The following is a 16,241-nucleotide window of genomic DNA, read 5'->3' on the forward strand; positions in this document are numbered from 1 at the left end:
ACACACTAAACCATTTCTTATAGGATGCTGTTATAGACCCCCCAATGGGTTCTGGTACACCCCAATGGGTTCTGGTACATCTACCACACACTAAACCATTTCTTATAGGATGCTGTTATAGACCCCCCAATGGGTTCTGGTACACCTACCACACACTAAACCATTTCTTATAGGATGCTGTTATAGACCCCCCGATGGGTTCTGGTACACCCCAATGGGTTCTGGTACATCTACCACACACTAAACCATTTCTTATAGGATGCTGTTATAGACCCCCCAATGGGTTCTGGTACACCCCAATGGGTTCTGGTACATCTACCACACACTAAACCATTTCTTATAGGATGCTGTTATAGACCCCCCAATGGGTTCTGGTACATCTACCACACACTAAACCATTTCTTATAGGATGCTGTTATAGACCCCCCAATGGGTTCTGGTACATCACTAAACCATTTCTTATAGGATGCTGTTATAGACCCCCCAATGGGTTCTGGTACACCCCAATGGGTTCTGGTACATCTACCACACACTAAACCATGTCTTATAGGATGCTGTTATAGACCCCCCAATGGGTTCTGGTACACCCCAATGGGTTCTGGTACATCTACCACACACTAAACCATTTCTTATAGGATGCTGTTATAGACCCCCCAGGTATGCAGTATGGTTGATAAAGCCTCTGATGGAAACAGAGAAGTATACTTTTTGGGAGACATGAATATTAATTGGCATTCTGATAAGTGTAATATGAAATTTAAGTTATTATCTATGGCTCAAGCATGCAATATGACACAAATGGTATCTCATCCAACTCGGATTTTCACTATTAAGCATGGCAGTACTTCTTCTACATGTCTTCTACATATTTACTAACTTTCCAGAACGCTGTTCTAAAGCAGTTTCAATAGCAGTAGGATTTAGCGATCACAATTTGGTTGCAATGTCTAGAACTACTAAAATCCCCAAAGGAGGTAATCAAATTATCAACAAGAGATCCTACAAACACTACAATAAGGAAGTGTTTGTTGGTGAGGTAGAACAAGTCGACTGGTCTATAGTATGCAATGAGAACAACCCTGAAATTGCACTTAATGTGTTTATGAATCTGCTCATGGAAATAGTAGATAGGCATGCACCATTTAGGAAATGTACTGTTAGGACGAAAGGTGCTCCATGGCTGGATAAAGAGATACTTGACTTAATGACAGTGAGGGACAATGCAAAGAAAACGGCAAACAAACTAGGTTTGAAATCAGAATCTACTGTCAATTAAGGAACAAAGTAACAAGGTTAAATACAAAATATTATAAACATTGGATTAATGAAACAAAAAATGATTGGAAAAAACTATGGTCAACACTGAATGAAATAATGGGCAGAAAATCAAATACATCAATTTCATTCATACAATCTGGAGGGATGTTCATAACAAAACCTTATGATATTGCAAACCATTTTAATGATTTAAAAAAAAATAAAGTTGATAAATTAAGAGAAGGTCAACAAAGTAGTGATGGTTCACTATCACATACACTTATAAAGAAAGAAATTATGAAAGACAAAAACTGTATCTTTAGCTTTAATCAGGTTGATAGGGAAACGGTTCTGAAATTAATCATGTCACAAGCAGATTCCACTTCTTCTGGTACAGACAACGTAGACAGTAGAATATTGAAACTTGTGGTTCATTCTGTAGCTACTCCTATATGTCATATATTCAACCAGTGTTTAAATAGCGGGGTACATCCAACAGTATGGAAGGAAGCTAAAATCATCCCACTTCCGAAAGACAAGAATAAAACATTTACTGGTCCAAACAGCCAGTCAGTATTTTACCGTTGCTAAGCAAAATAATAGAACAAATTGTATTCAAACAGGTCATGGACTACTTTTCCAATAACGATTTACTCTCACCCTTTCAGCATGCTTACAGGGAAGGTCATTCCCCTTTCAGCATGCTTACAGGGAAGGTCATTCCCCTTTCAGCATGCTTACAGGGAAGGTCATTCCCCTTTCAGCATGCTTACAGGGAAGGTCATTCCCCTTTCAGCATGCTTACAGGGAAGGTCATTCCCCTTTCAGCATGCTTACAGGGAAGGTCATTCCCCTTTCAGCATGCTTACAGGGAAGGTCATTCCACAAGCACTGCACTTTTACACATGAATGACGATTGGTTATCTTCCAATCAATAGGAAATTAGTAGGTGCTGTTATGCTGGATTTCAGTGCAGCCTTTGATGTAATTGATCATACCTTGCTTGTAGATAAGTTAAAGTGTTACGGTTTCACCTCCAATGCATCATCTTGGTTTATTCATTATCTCTCAGGGAGGCAACAGAGAGTTTTCTTTAACGGCAGCTATTCAAAATGGAACCCCATTAACTGTGGAGTTCCACAAGGTAGCTGCCTAGGGCCTTTGTTATACTCACAAACGATTTACCATTGGGTATAAAAAATGTTAATTAAATTATGTATGCTGACGACACAACATTATATAGCGTGGCTACATCTGAGCAAGCTGTAACTGACACCTTAAATATGGCTTTAGCAGACATTTACAAATGGATTGAGTGTTGTGGTATCTGGAACCACAATTAACATTAATATAGCTTCAATAACTGTTTAGTATAGTGTGACATTACATTGTCTCTCAGCTGGGCAAACATGTCAGGACACAGAGGCTAGGAATCTCAGAATAGCCAGTGGCAAGTATTAGTTATATGCACGAACATCTGGCATGGCTAATGGTTGAAAAGAAATTAGCAGTGAGTCTTCTGATGCTACTGCAGAACATTATTTCCACTGGTAAGCCGTATAGCTTGGCTCACCAGTTAAAAATGACTTCTGAACATGGTTACAACACCAGAGGAGCAGCTTCTGGCAACATAAGAATAAAAACAACACCAAAATCAAACTGTCTTAAACACACTGGTATATATGTCAATAACTCTCTGGAATGCACTGCCCAAAAACATCTTATCTACAATTCATAACAAAATTACTTTAAAAAAGAATATCAAGATATACCTTGCCAATTTGCCAAGTATATAACTGTGATTTGCGAATTTGTTCTTTTGATTTATAATGTGAATAATGTGAATTTGTTCTTTGTATTTGTATTTGTTTTTATTTTGTTCTGTTTTTTATTTTAAAATTGTATTTTTAGTTGTACATTTGTATTGTATTTGTTTTATTCAGGACCCCAGGAAGACTAGAGGCTCAGTCATGTGTCTCTAATGGGGATCTTATCTTATCTTATCTTAAAGGGTATCTTAGGGTATAGAGGCCGTTCAGCCCTTAATTAAAGAGAGGAGGGGACCGTACAGAGAGAAGCACCTTACAGAGAGGAGGGGACCGTACAGAGAGAAGCACCTTACAGAGAGGAGGGGACCGTACAGAGAGAAGCACCTTACAGAGAGGAGGGGACCGTACAGAGAGAAGCACCTTACAGAGAGGAGGGGACCGTACAGAGAGAAGCACCTTACAGAGAGGAGGGGACCGTACAGAGAGAAGCACCTTACAAACTGAACACCCCAAAGGGCTTAATGAGGACTTACTACTAGGATGCTTTTTATAACACTTTTTCCTTATTCTTCATAGAATTGTGTAAAATCTAAAGCCTTTATAGAGGGGTCTTAGAGTTGAAGAAGGCCACATGGCCCAAACGTTGTTATATAGATTTAGAGTTGAAGAAGGCCACACGGCCCAAACGTTGTTATATAGATTTAGAGTTGAAGAAGGCCACACAGCCCAAACGTTGTTATTTAGATTTAGAGTTGAAGAAGGCCACAGGGCCCAAACGTTGTTATTTAGATTTAGAGTTGAAGAAGGCCACACGGCCCAAACGTTGTTATATAGATTTAGAGTTGAAGAAGGCCACACGGCCCAAACGTTGTTATGTAGATTTAGAGTTGAAGAAGGCCACACGGCCCAAACGTTGTTATATAGATTTAGAGTTGAAGAAGGCCACAGGGCCTGTTTGTTGCCTGCTGGGGGAAAACGAAAAATACCGTGCACCACCACTCCAGACTTCCCTCTCCAGAGCAACATTAGTGACTAGTGGGATCCCGAGGTGTTGCAAGGTTGATGTGTCTCCTCCATCTGGTCCTTGGTCTCCTCCCAGTGGAGATATAATCCATCTGGTCCTTGGTCTGCCTCGGGGTCTCCTCCCAGTGGAGATATAATCCATCTGGTCCTTGGACTGCCCCTGCCCTTTACATAGATGGTGCATTACATTCACCCATTCACACACACATCCACACACCTTTACATATAGATTGTGCATTACATTCACCCATTCACACACACATTCACACACCTTTACATAGATTGTGCATTACATTCACCCATTCACACACACATCCACACACCTTTACATAGATTGTGCATTACATTCACCCATTCACACACATTCACACACCTTTACATAGATTGTGCATTACATTCACCCATTCACACACACATTCACACACACATTCATACACCGATGGCGGCGGAAACCATGCAAGGAACCAACCTGCACATCAGGAGCAATTAGGGGTTCAGAGTCTTGCTCAAGGACACTTCGACACTAACTGTAGGGGAGCCCGTGTTCGAACCAGCCACTCTACCGCTGAGTCACCGCAGCCCCGTAATATGGTTGGAATAGCGTATGGGATCTACTTAACAGTGACGCACTATGCGCGCATGTATTTGTGTGTGTGTGTGTGTGTGTGTGTGTTTGTGTGTGTGTGTGTTGTGAAATTATAGACGTAACACGTTAGTCAGCTGTGGAAAGAGCTTCTGGTGTGTGTGTGTGTGTGTGTGTGTGTGTGTGTGTGTGCGCATGCTGGCAGCTGTCTCGTGCTCCTGGCTAGCTCGCCAACCAATAATCTGTCTCGTTGTGAGGAAACACCGAGCGGTGTTTACCCCCCCGACGCGTCTGGACTCCTCACACACCTTCTGCTGCTACGCTGTGTGTGTGTGTGTGTGTGTGTGTGTGTGTGTGTGTGTGTGTGTGTGTGTGTGTGTGTGTGTGTGTGTGTGTGTGTGTGTGTGTGTGTGTGTGTGTGTGTGTGTGTGTGTGTGTGTGTGTGTGTGTGTGTGTGTGTGTGTGTGTGTGTGCAAAGGCGTGTTCAAAGGTGTCACTAGCACTACCTCCATGATTCGCAGTTGAAAACGGAGAAATGTCTTGAATGAGAGAGAGAGAGAGAGAGAGGGGGGGGGGGAGGGGGGCGGAGAGAGAGAGGGGAGAGAGAGAGGGACTATGAGTCATAACAGATATGGGTTAGGGTATCCGATATGAGCATGCAGTGGATATATGAGAATCATGACCATGACATTTATAACCCCCCCCCCCCCCCCCACGGCCCCTCCCCCTCCCTAACCCACTCCTCTGCAATGGAGAGGATATGACTCACGCCCAGAGAGAGAGAGAGAGAGAGAGAGAGAGAGAGAGAGAGAGAGAGAGAGAGAGAGAGAGAGAGAGAGAGAGTTTTACTCGCCAGTCGTCAGGCAGAAAACTCTCATCTCCATATTTTAACTTTTTGTAAATTAACTCATTCATTGCCACAGTAAATACGTCAATATTTCACTGTCAGTGATTTTCACTTTTTCTTTCCATACCTAATAATACACACACACACACACACACACACTCACACACACACACACACACACACACACACTCACACACACACACACACACACACACACACACACACACACACACACACACACACACACACACACACACACACACACACACACACACACACACACACACACACACACACACACACACACGACGGGTCCATTTGGGTCAAACCTTCCACTCGAATGCTGATTGTTTGACCGTGCATGAATCACATTATCCACGTGTGTGTGTGTGTGTGTGTGTGTGTGTGTGTGTGTGTGTGTGTGTGTGTGTGTGTGTGTGTGTGTGTGTGTGTGTGTGTGTGTGTGTGTGTGTGTGTGTGTGTGTGTGTGTGTGTGTGTGTGTGTGTGTGTGTGTGTGCCAGTGTGTGTGTGTGTGTGTGTGTGTGTGTGTGTGTGTGTGTGTGTGTGTGTGTGTGTGTGTGTGTGTGTGTGTGTGTGTGTGTGTGTGTGTGTGTGTGTGTGTGTGTGTGTGTGTGTGTGTGTGTGTGTGTGTGTGCCAGCTATATTGTGTGTAATGTGACAATGTTCTGCCTTATAGGCATTCTGCTCTCCTATTGGCTGACTGTAGCTGTCTGTTCTCCCATTGGCTGACTGTAGCTGTCTGTTCTCCTATTGGCCGACTGTAGCTGTCTGTTCTCCCATTGGCTGACTGTAGCTGTCTGTTCTCCTATTGGCTGACTGTAACTGTCTGTGACTCTGTCATTAATAATAATACTAATACTAATAATAACATAATAAACGGTTTCTTAGCATCCCAAGTACCACCAATAGGACACTAAACAGCTTTTTCCCCACGGTAGTGAGACTGCTAAATAAGCAGTAGTGTAGGACTGGCTGTACACTCTGGACACTCTGGACTTAATTATCGTTGTTTTATCTTAAGGTTTTTTGCACTTTTTTGCACTCTCAACTGCTGTTGTTGTTTTAAGCTGCACTACAATGTTTTTCACCCACTGTTTTACTTGTAATTCATGTGATGTGACAATAAAGTTCTATTCTAACATGTATTCCAGACCATCAGAGAGGAGCCCAGAGGACGTGGACGTCATAGTGAACAGACTCCGGCATTATTAATAATAATAATAATAATAATAATAATAATAATAACATGTATTCCAGACCATCAGAGAGGAGCCAGAGGACGTGGACGTCATAGTGAACAGACTCCGGCATTATTAATAATAATAATAATAATAATAATAATAATAATAATAATAACATGTATTCCAGACCATCAGAGAGGAGCCCAGAGGACGTAGACGTCATAGTGAACAGACTCCGGCAGGTCAAAGCCTTCAACAGGTTTCCTTCGTCTTTGCTGCTTCAGATCTGTTCCTGTGCTTTCTATGAGTTCCTGGACAGAGGAATCACACGTATGTATATATACACACCGCACGCACGCACGCACGCACGCACGCACGCACGCACGCACGCACGCACGCACACACACACACACACACACACGCAGGCCATTAACATTTATTATGACCATATTTTATGTACGCCACCCTGATTTTGGGCCTAAAGGCAAAACTAAATGCTACAAAAAGGGTGTTGTGGGGGGGGGGGGGGGGGGGGGTGTTGTTGTGGGGGGGGGGGGGGGGGTGTTGTGTGAATCATGGGCAACACTTCCTGTTGACAGTCATTCAATTGGTTCAGATCAAATCAGTCGACAACTAGACTTCCTGTTGACGTAATTCAATTGGTTTAGATCAAATCTAGTCTCTCGTAGCCAGAGAACTGGTCCACAATCTCTGAATACTGTAGCCTAGAGTCTGGAACCAAAAGAGTAAGGAAGCTGCCATTTCCATTCACAAAAACATATTTTATTATAGCCTATCTTTACATTTTATTTTTTAATATCCATTTCTTCTAAGCAGCAAGCAATATATAGCTTAGATTATTTCTATTCATATTAGGATCAATTTGTGCGACGTGTGGAGGAGGCTCTACTTCCGCTTTATATTTTACTCATGATCGGAGCTTCCGTTGCTCCAGACTGTACGACGGAAGCATTTATATTGTACTCATGATCGGAGCTTCCGTTGCTCCAGACTGTATGACGGAAGCATTTATATTGTACTCATGATCAGAGCTTCCGTTGCTCCAGACTGTATGACGGAAGCATTTATATTGTACTCATGATCATAGCTTCCGTTGCTCCAGACTGTATGACGGAAGCATTTATATTTTACTCATGATCAGAGCTTCCGTTTTGCTTGGTGATGCATTGTGAGCTTGTAGATCTGCTTTTTTCAAAAGATTTGAATGCATTTAAAAACTTGAAATTATACTTTCTACTTTAAGAGTACTTTCTACTTTAAGAGTACTTTCTACTTTTGGTACTTTAAGCACATTTTGTCACCAATACTTCAGTACTTTTACTCAAGTACATTTTGAATTCCAGACTTTTACTGTATAATAAATTCTTAGGTGCCGGAGCTCGGGTGCGTGCACGTGCACGCGCGCATGCACGCGCAAAATGCGTTTTTTTTATCCCGGATTTTTTTGCCTTTTTTTTGCACACTGCACAACCAGCGGCCAGCCCACCCATCAGAACACAATCGAGTCGGCATATAGACGTTTTTATATGTCTTTAAATGTTCTGATGAATTGAAAATGGAGGACCCTGAAGTAACAAGTCTTAAGCTTTTTCTGGTTTTATACTCGTAGCAGTCAGATTTTGTATTGACCTGTGTAGGCTTTCGTTTGAACTGTACCCATTCTACAAACGGAATAAAATTTCCAATCAGTCAATCAATAACATTTGCAGCAGCAGTTCACACAGGGGCCCGCCGGCTCACAACACACAACTACAGTAGGCATTTGCAGTTCAGTTGGCACAGCGGCTCAACGTTATATTAAATACTGTATAAAATACAGTATTAAGTTAGGGTGGCCCATCATCAGAACAGTACGCAATGTATACATGCATGCGCGTTGTTGTTGTCCTTATCCAAGTTCCTCCTCCGCCTCCTCCTCCTCCTCCTCCTCCTCCTCCGACCACCTCCTCCTCCCTCTCCTCCTCCGATGACAACTCAATAATGCTACTACTACTTAATTCTGTACTAGTCTTTTTTTATTTCGGGCCCACCAAAGCAAGCGTTATGATATTCGATTATGATCGAGCCATGTTGTAAAGCCGGGTGTCTTTGCGAGATTTGGCAATGCAGTCAGTTCTGTTCATCAGAACTCACCATGGCATGTTGTATTGAAAACAAACCGCATGCTTGCTGTCCCCAAGGCTAAACTCCAAGTAGCATGAGTTAATCTATTGCTCCATAAAAGTATGAAAGTTCCATATTCCATATGCAACGAACGACAACAGATGCAAATTGCAAAAGTGCGAGACGAGAGTTGTTTTTATTTACGCATCCGACACCGTCAACAGTGAGGCGTCAAGCCACACGACGCCGGGGTTCCATAGCCACCTATTTCCTCTCAAAACGGGCACACATTTCAAAATAAGAGGGTTTTTTTTGTTTGTACTTGCAATGCGATCATTCAAGCCATGTTTTATTTTGGAATCGTACTGGAAATAGAAGTAACTATGACGAGGAAGAAGCCTAGTTCACTTGAAAATGAAACTAAAATAATAATAGAGAGTATTGTATATTGTAATGTGCATTTGGGGTGGCGGAGCTGCCTCTACAGGTGGCTTGAGCTCCCGGAGCTCAAGTGACAGGTACCGGAGCTGAGCTCCGGTACCTCTTCACTTGAGCTCCGGGAGCTCAAGTGAAGAGGTACCGGAGCAAGCTCCGGCTGAAATTAAGCACTGAGTATTTCTATATTGCAGTATTTGATACTTTTACTGTAACAGTATTTACAGTATTTACATTACTTAATACTTTTACTTCAGTAAAACTTACGAGTACTTTTAATAGTATTATAGTATTGTGGGTACATTTATATGGGAAGTTACAACCTGTCAGAAATCATAGATGGTCACAGGGCGCCCCCTGGTTGTTAAACTACTTACTGCACTAACAGAAAATATAAAGAGAAATATTTTGTATGTAATATTTTACATTTTGGGTAAAATATATTTAGTGATGGTTTGACAACAATATGTTTCAGCCACTGTTGTTTTTGGCAGCAAATTTAGATTTTAATTTTAGTCTCTTGAATAGTTTTCATTTAGTTTTAGTCACATCTTAGTCACCTGGAATGTCTTAGTGTTAGTCTTAGTGTTAGTCTTTTAGTCGACTAAATATCATAAGATTTTAGACGACTAAATCTACAGTTGATTTAGTAGAACAAATTGTATTTTGGCGGGCCTTCATGCCGTCGTAATGACTGATTTTACACATGCTGAAAATAGCCGATCTACAAGCTCACAACGCCTCGCGTTGTGAGCTTGTAGATCTGCTATTTTCAGCATGCGGCAACTAATTGTAAAATGACTTATACTGGATCTCTTGTCCACTAGTCCCTTCCTAGTGGATCTCTTGTCCACTAGTCCCTTCCTAGTGGATCTCTTGTCCACTAGTCCCTTCCTAGTGGATCTCTTGTCCACTAGTCCCTTCCTAGTGGATCTCTTGTCCACTAGTCCATTCCTAACATTTTAGTCTAGTTTTTATTTGTTGTTCAGTCTTAGTTTTAGTCATCATGTCTTAGTTTCCATTTAGTTTCCATTTAGTTTCCATTTAGTTTTCGTCAGTGAAAAAAGGTAGTCGACGAACATTTTTCGTCTTAGTCGACGAAATCAACACTGTTACCTAAACCTCAAAGACATTCATACTGGCTGCAATTTAAAATGTAACGTTTCAAATGTGTTTTCTTTAGTTACCGTCGGAATCTGAAACAATGTCTTGTCCTCTAAGGGGTTCTCAACCGCGCGTCGGAGGGGGGTCGCAAAACCCCCCCCAAAAAAAAGAATAAAAAAAAACAAAAAAACACAAATAATTGTATTGTAAAAAAATTTAAAATATAAAAAAAATAAAAAAAATGTGTAACTGAATGGTTGGAAAACGGAAGTTAAATGACAACTTTAGTATTTTTCAACCAAGGTTCATGTTTTAGGTTATCAGAGAAAGTAAAAGATGAGTCTCAATTTTTTTCATTTGTTGCTTTCTTTTGTTTTAGCGATTTTAGCTATTTTTTACAGGAGGGTGGGGGCATTCGAACATGGGGCTAAATAGGAATTATTTAACATTTTTGTATAGCGATTTATTTTTTTAATATAGTCCTACTATAGACCCCATAAAATTGGCCACAAAAGATCACAGGATCTACTGAATGTGAAGGGTGTGACAAACTGACATGTTGAGCCAACAGAGCATGGCAGCCCCCTATAGTACCCCCCCCCCCCCCCCTCTACAACAGAGCATGGCAGCCCCCTATAGTACCCCCCCCCCCCCCCCCCCTCTACAACAGAGCATGGCAGCCCCCTATAGTATACCCTCCTTCACATTCGGTTCGTCCCGTTTGTACTGCGGCAGGTCGCGTCGCGCCCTGATCGTTCTTGGCTTTTGTCTTTGTGCGTGCATGCGTGCGTGCCTGCGTGTGCGTGCCTGTGTGTGTGTGTGTGTGTGTGTGTGTGTGCGTGCGTGCCTGCGTGTGCGTGTGTGTGTGCGTGCAGTGTTCCGTCAGGGCGACATCGGGACCAGCTGGTATGCGGTGCTGTCCGGCTCTCTGGATGTCAAAGTGTCAGAGACTGCAAACCACCAGGTAAACACTAAACACCGCCCTCTACTGGCCACTACACTACACTACAGTACCCACAATGCACCACTACACTACACTACAAGGTGTCAGAGACTGCAAACCACCAGGTAAACACTAAACACTGCCCTCTACTGGCCACTACACTACACTACACTGCAAGGTGTCAGAGACTGCAAACCACCAGGTAAATAATATTACAACTCATGCAGTGCCATCTAGTGGTGGCTTAGGTGAAGCGCTTGTGCCACGTATAGTAAGTGAATGGGACTGGCTAAGATATGTATGCACTTCATTTAGTGGAGAATATCTCAACTGTTCTTGGCTATAGTCTAGGACCTGGCTAAGATATGTATGCACTTCATTCAGCGGAGAATATCTCAACTGTTCTTGGCTATAGTCTAGGACCTGGCTAAGATATGTATGCACTTCATTTAGTGGAGAATATCTCAACTGTTCTTGGCTATAGTCTAGGACCTGGCTAAGATATGTATGCACTTCATTCAGCGGAGAATATCTCAACTGTTCTTGGCTAATATGACCGTCGCGAACAACTTGGGAAATATCCAGGGCGAAATACCACAACATGACCACGCCCTTTTTAGAATAACCACCACTTATACGTAAAACATGCCTCTATCTTCTAAACGTTGGAGCTACAGATGTTCTGAGTTGCTCAAAATGTTCAGAATACTCATGTTTAAATACTCAATAGACTATAATTATGCATTTTTTCCATTGACCGCCCATACATCCAAACAGAACAGTCCTATCTAATTGTATTAAATTACGTCAAACGCACCAACGTCTTACTGATTATTACTGCTCCCCCTACAGGACGCAGTGGCCATCTGCACCCTGGGCGTCTCACTGATTATTACTGCTCCCCCTACAGGACGCGGTGGCCATCTGCACCCTGGGCGTCTCACTGATTATTACTGCTCCCCCTACAGGACGCGGTGGCCATCTGCACCCTGGGCGTCTTACTGATTATTACTGCTCCCCCTACAGGACGCGGTGGCCATCTGCACCCTGGGCGTCTCACTGATTATTACTGCTCCCCCTACAGGACGCGGTGGCCATCTGCACCCTGGGCGTGGGCACAGCCTTCGGGGAGTCCATCCTGGACAACACGCCTCGCCACGCCACCATGGTCAGCGCTGAGAACTCTGAGCTGATACGGCTGGACAGGGGAGACTTCAGGACCCTGTGGGAGGTAGAGAGACACTACCTTACTATGGAGAGAGAGAGAGAGAGAGAGAGAGAGAGAGAGAGAGATACACTCTGGGAGGTAGAGAGACACTACGTTACTAGAGAGAGAGAGAGAGAGAGAGAGAGAGAGAGAGAGAGAGAGAGAGAGAGAGAGAGAGATACACTCTGGGAGGTAGAGAGACACTACGTTACGAGAGAGAGAGAGAGAGAGAGAGAGAGAGAAAGCAGAGCTTCCATCAGTGTCAGAGCAGCTGTCAGGTGAGAGGTGTGAACGAGAGAGAGAGAGAGAGAGAGAGGTGGCGTGTGTGCGTGTGTGCGTGTGTGTGTGTGTGTGTGTGTGTGTGTGTGTGTGTGTGTGTGTGTTAGAGACTGACATTTTGTCGGGACTCCCGCGGGACACGGGATTCCCACGGGATGGGATTAATATTTTTAATTATCCCGTGATCGGGACGACACGGGAATGAAAGTTAACGGGAGTGTGCAGGAGCGTGAATGACGTTGGTCGCGCTGCCAAGTTCCAACCAAAAGAACAGAAGCACCCATTTTTGTTGTAGTCATCTTTCTGTGAGCCAACACTCTTTTGACTTGCTGACACAGGTCAAAAGAACTACATAGTTACCCATAATCCAGCAGTGCTAGTGCTGCCTTCCACAACACAAAAAACTCCTCCATGCAATCCAGTCGGGCTGGACGTCTTTTACAGTTTTATATGAAGACATCGCAATGCGGGCGTGTATGATTCTGCATCGCGCCGGTGCCGTGATTTAATCAATTATTTATAGCCAGATCACCCTGATGCATTTGTTTCCCCTGGCAGTGGCAACGTTGCAACTTTCAATTGTGATGCTACGTTAGCTACATGCTAACGCTGTTACTGTTAGCTAGCTCCCTGAACAGCTGTCTGAGCGAATGTTCAATACATTGTCTCCCTTCTTTCTCCCAACTGAGTCCCATACACCAGTGGTTCCCAAACATGTTCGTGTCAAGGACCCCTAAATCGACATTTATTAGCCCGCGGACCCCCATTTGAAAAGATGCCAGGGGCGGGGACCCCCATAAGAGAAGATTTTTATTACGGTTCTAGCTGTGATTCTCAACCATTTTAATTTCAAGGACCCCCAGTTTGACATGCATTAGTCTACGGACCCCCATTTCATGGCATTTATATTTATATTTATATTATATTGTAAAATCAATCAAGTTAATTTAACTCTGAGTGTACAAATGGAACAACATTTGGTTCCATTTGTACACTCCCATAACATAATTTGTTAGACCCATAAGGGTCCATTTGGTTCCAAACTATTATTTAGCTGGGGACCCCCTGGAACTCTCTCAAGGACCCCTGGGAACCACTGCCATACACATAGACTTGTACACTGAATAAATATTCATATAGAGTTAAATTAACACTGAGGGTTTGTTTTATCTTAATTGACAAAGCACTTGTTAACTGTTAAGCTTTAAGTTCTGTTCAGGGGAAAAACAGTGTCATAGGACTTAAATTAAGTGTCGGAACTGTATTTGGTAGTCAAAGTTAAATCCAACACTTTATTTATTTTAATTGTATTGGTAGGATATCTGTCTTGAGAAGCCAGAAGTGATAGATAGGCCTAGATGGATAGATGGATAGATCGATCAATTGCCTAATGACAAAAACAAAAAAAAAACAGGAGCGGGATGGGAGCGGGAGTAATTTTGAGTGGGAGCGGGATGGGATCAGGAGTCATTCTACAGGAGTGGGACAGGATGGGATTTTTTTTTAAACTCTGGCCCAGGATTGGGACAGGACAGGATTCTTTCTGTGGGAGTGGGACAGGACAGGAGTGAAAATCCACTCCCGTGTCAGTCTCTAGTGTGTGTGTGTGTGTGTGTGTGTGTGTGTGTGTGTGTGTGTGTGTGCGTGCGTATTTATTATTTCATCAGTTTAATAATGATTGTTTTACAGTCAGTGTGTTGTATGAACTTAATGTACAGTATATTATTATATTGTTGTTGTATATGAACTTAATGATATATATATACAGTATAATGTTGTATTCTTGTTGTATGAACTATATTTCTATAGTTCTGATCCATGTGTGTGTGTGTGTGTGTGTGTGTGTGTGCGTGTGCGTGTGTGTGTAGACATATCGTCAGAGCATGGCGGGACTGTTGGCTCCGCCCTACGGAGCGATGGAGAGCGCATCGACCAATGAGCGTACGTATACACCATCCCTTCATTTGCATACAATAATAATTATTGATTAACTAGACATTTTATCACATCGAGCATTTGAAAGTGAAGTGAAGGGAAGTGTAGCGCCCAGGATTACATGAGCTGATTGACACTGATATTGTCCTTCTAATGAACGTTAGACTGGTTGAAAACACACGTCTCTGCTTCTGGTGGCTGATATTGTCCTTCTAATGAACGTTAGACTGGTTGAAAACACATGTCTCTGCTTCTGGTGACTGATATTGTCCTTCTAATGAACGTTAGACTGGTTGAAAACACATGTCTCTGCTTCTGGTGACTGATATTGTCCTTCTAATGAACGTTAGACTGGTTGAAAACACACGTCTCTGCTTCTGGTGACTGATATTGTCCTTCTAATGAACGTTAGACTGGTTGAAAACACACGTCTCTGCTTCTGGTGACTGATATTGTCCTTCTAATGAATGTTAGACTGGTTGAAAACACACGTCTCTGCTTCTGGTGACTGATATTGTCCTTCTAATGAACGTTAGACTGGTTGAAAACACACGTCTCTGCTTCTGGTGACTGATATTGTCCTTCTAATGAATGTTAGACTGGTTGAAAACACACGTCTCTGCTTCTGGTGACTGATATTGTCCTTCTAATGAACATTAGACTGGTTGAAAACACACGTCTCTGCTGATATTCATTAGAAGGACAATGTCTAAAATGACTAGAAAGGGACTAGTGGACAAGAGATACAGTAAGTTATTTTACACTTGGTGTGCACACTGAAGCTAGATGTACCGCAGCTAGATGTAGACCGATCTACAAGCTCACAACGTGTCACGGCTATTTTCAGCAAGTGTAAAATCAGCCATTATGACGGTATCAAGGCCCGCCAAAATACATTTTAGTCGACTAAATTACCATGACATTTAGTCGACTAAAACTAGACTAACACTAAAATGTTAGTGACTAAAATGTGACTAAAACTAAATGGAATCTATTCAAAAGACTTTGACTAAAACTAAAATAGAAATGTGCTGCCAAAAACAACACAGTGGTAACAGTAACAGTGGTTTGGTTTCCCTCCTCAGGGCTGGCAGACAAAGACAGCATGAACTGTGACTCCATCGGCCTGATGACCAAGACTCACAACAAGGTGAGACTGATATGGTGCAATAAAGATATGTTTTCACATCAGAACAGACTCACAACAAGGTGAGACTGATATGGTGCAATAAAGATATGTTTTCACATCAGAACAGACTCACAACAAGGTGAGACTGATATGGTGCAATAAAGATATGTTTTCACATCAGAACAGACTCACAACAAGGTGAGACTGATATGGTGCAATAAAGATATGTTTTCACATCAGAACAGACTCACAACAAGGTGAGACTGATATGGTGCAATAAAGATATGTTTTCACATCAGAACAGACTCACAACAAGGTGAGACTGATATGGTGCAATAAAGATATGTTTTCACATCAGAACAGACTCACAACAAGGTGAGACTGATATGGTGCAATAAAGATA

The 16,241-nt window shown here is 42.5% G+C and overlaps 1 protein-coding gene across 1 annotated transcript in view; it reads left to right on the forward strand.

Annotated features, from left to right (window-relative positions):
• Positions 1-16,241, forward strand: part of LOC306918480 (rap guanine nucleotide exchange factor 4-like) — a gene marked incomplete at both ends in the record, with an annotated part of 94,342 nt that overhangs the window by 21,732 nt on the left and 56,369 nt on the right. The window contains 5 exons of the mRNA XM_079531382.1: positions 6,870-7,012; positions 11,221-11,309; positions 12,373-12,519; positions 14,643-14,715; positions 15,795-15,859. Of these exons, the coding sequence (XP_079387508.1) occupies positions 6,870-7,012; positions 11,221-11,309; positions 12,373-12,519; positions 14,643-14,715; positions 15,795-15,859 (517 nt within the window). The remainder of the gene's footprint in view (positions 1-6,869; positions 7,013-11,220; positions 11,310-12,372; positions 12,520-14,642; positions 14,716-15,794; positions 15,860-16,241) is intronic.

This window comes from Electrona antarctica (assembly GCF_951216825.1).
Source record: "Electrona antarctica genome assembly, contig: scaffold_52, whole genome shotgun sequence".
Classification (NCBI taxonomy): domain Eukaryota; kingdom Metazoa; phylum Chordata; class Actinopteri; order Myctophiformes; family Myctophidae; genus Electrona; species Electrona antarctica.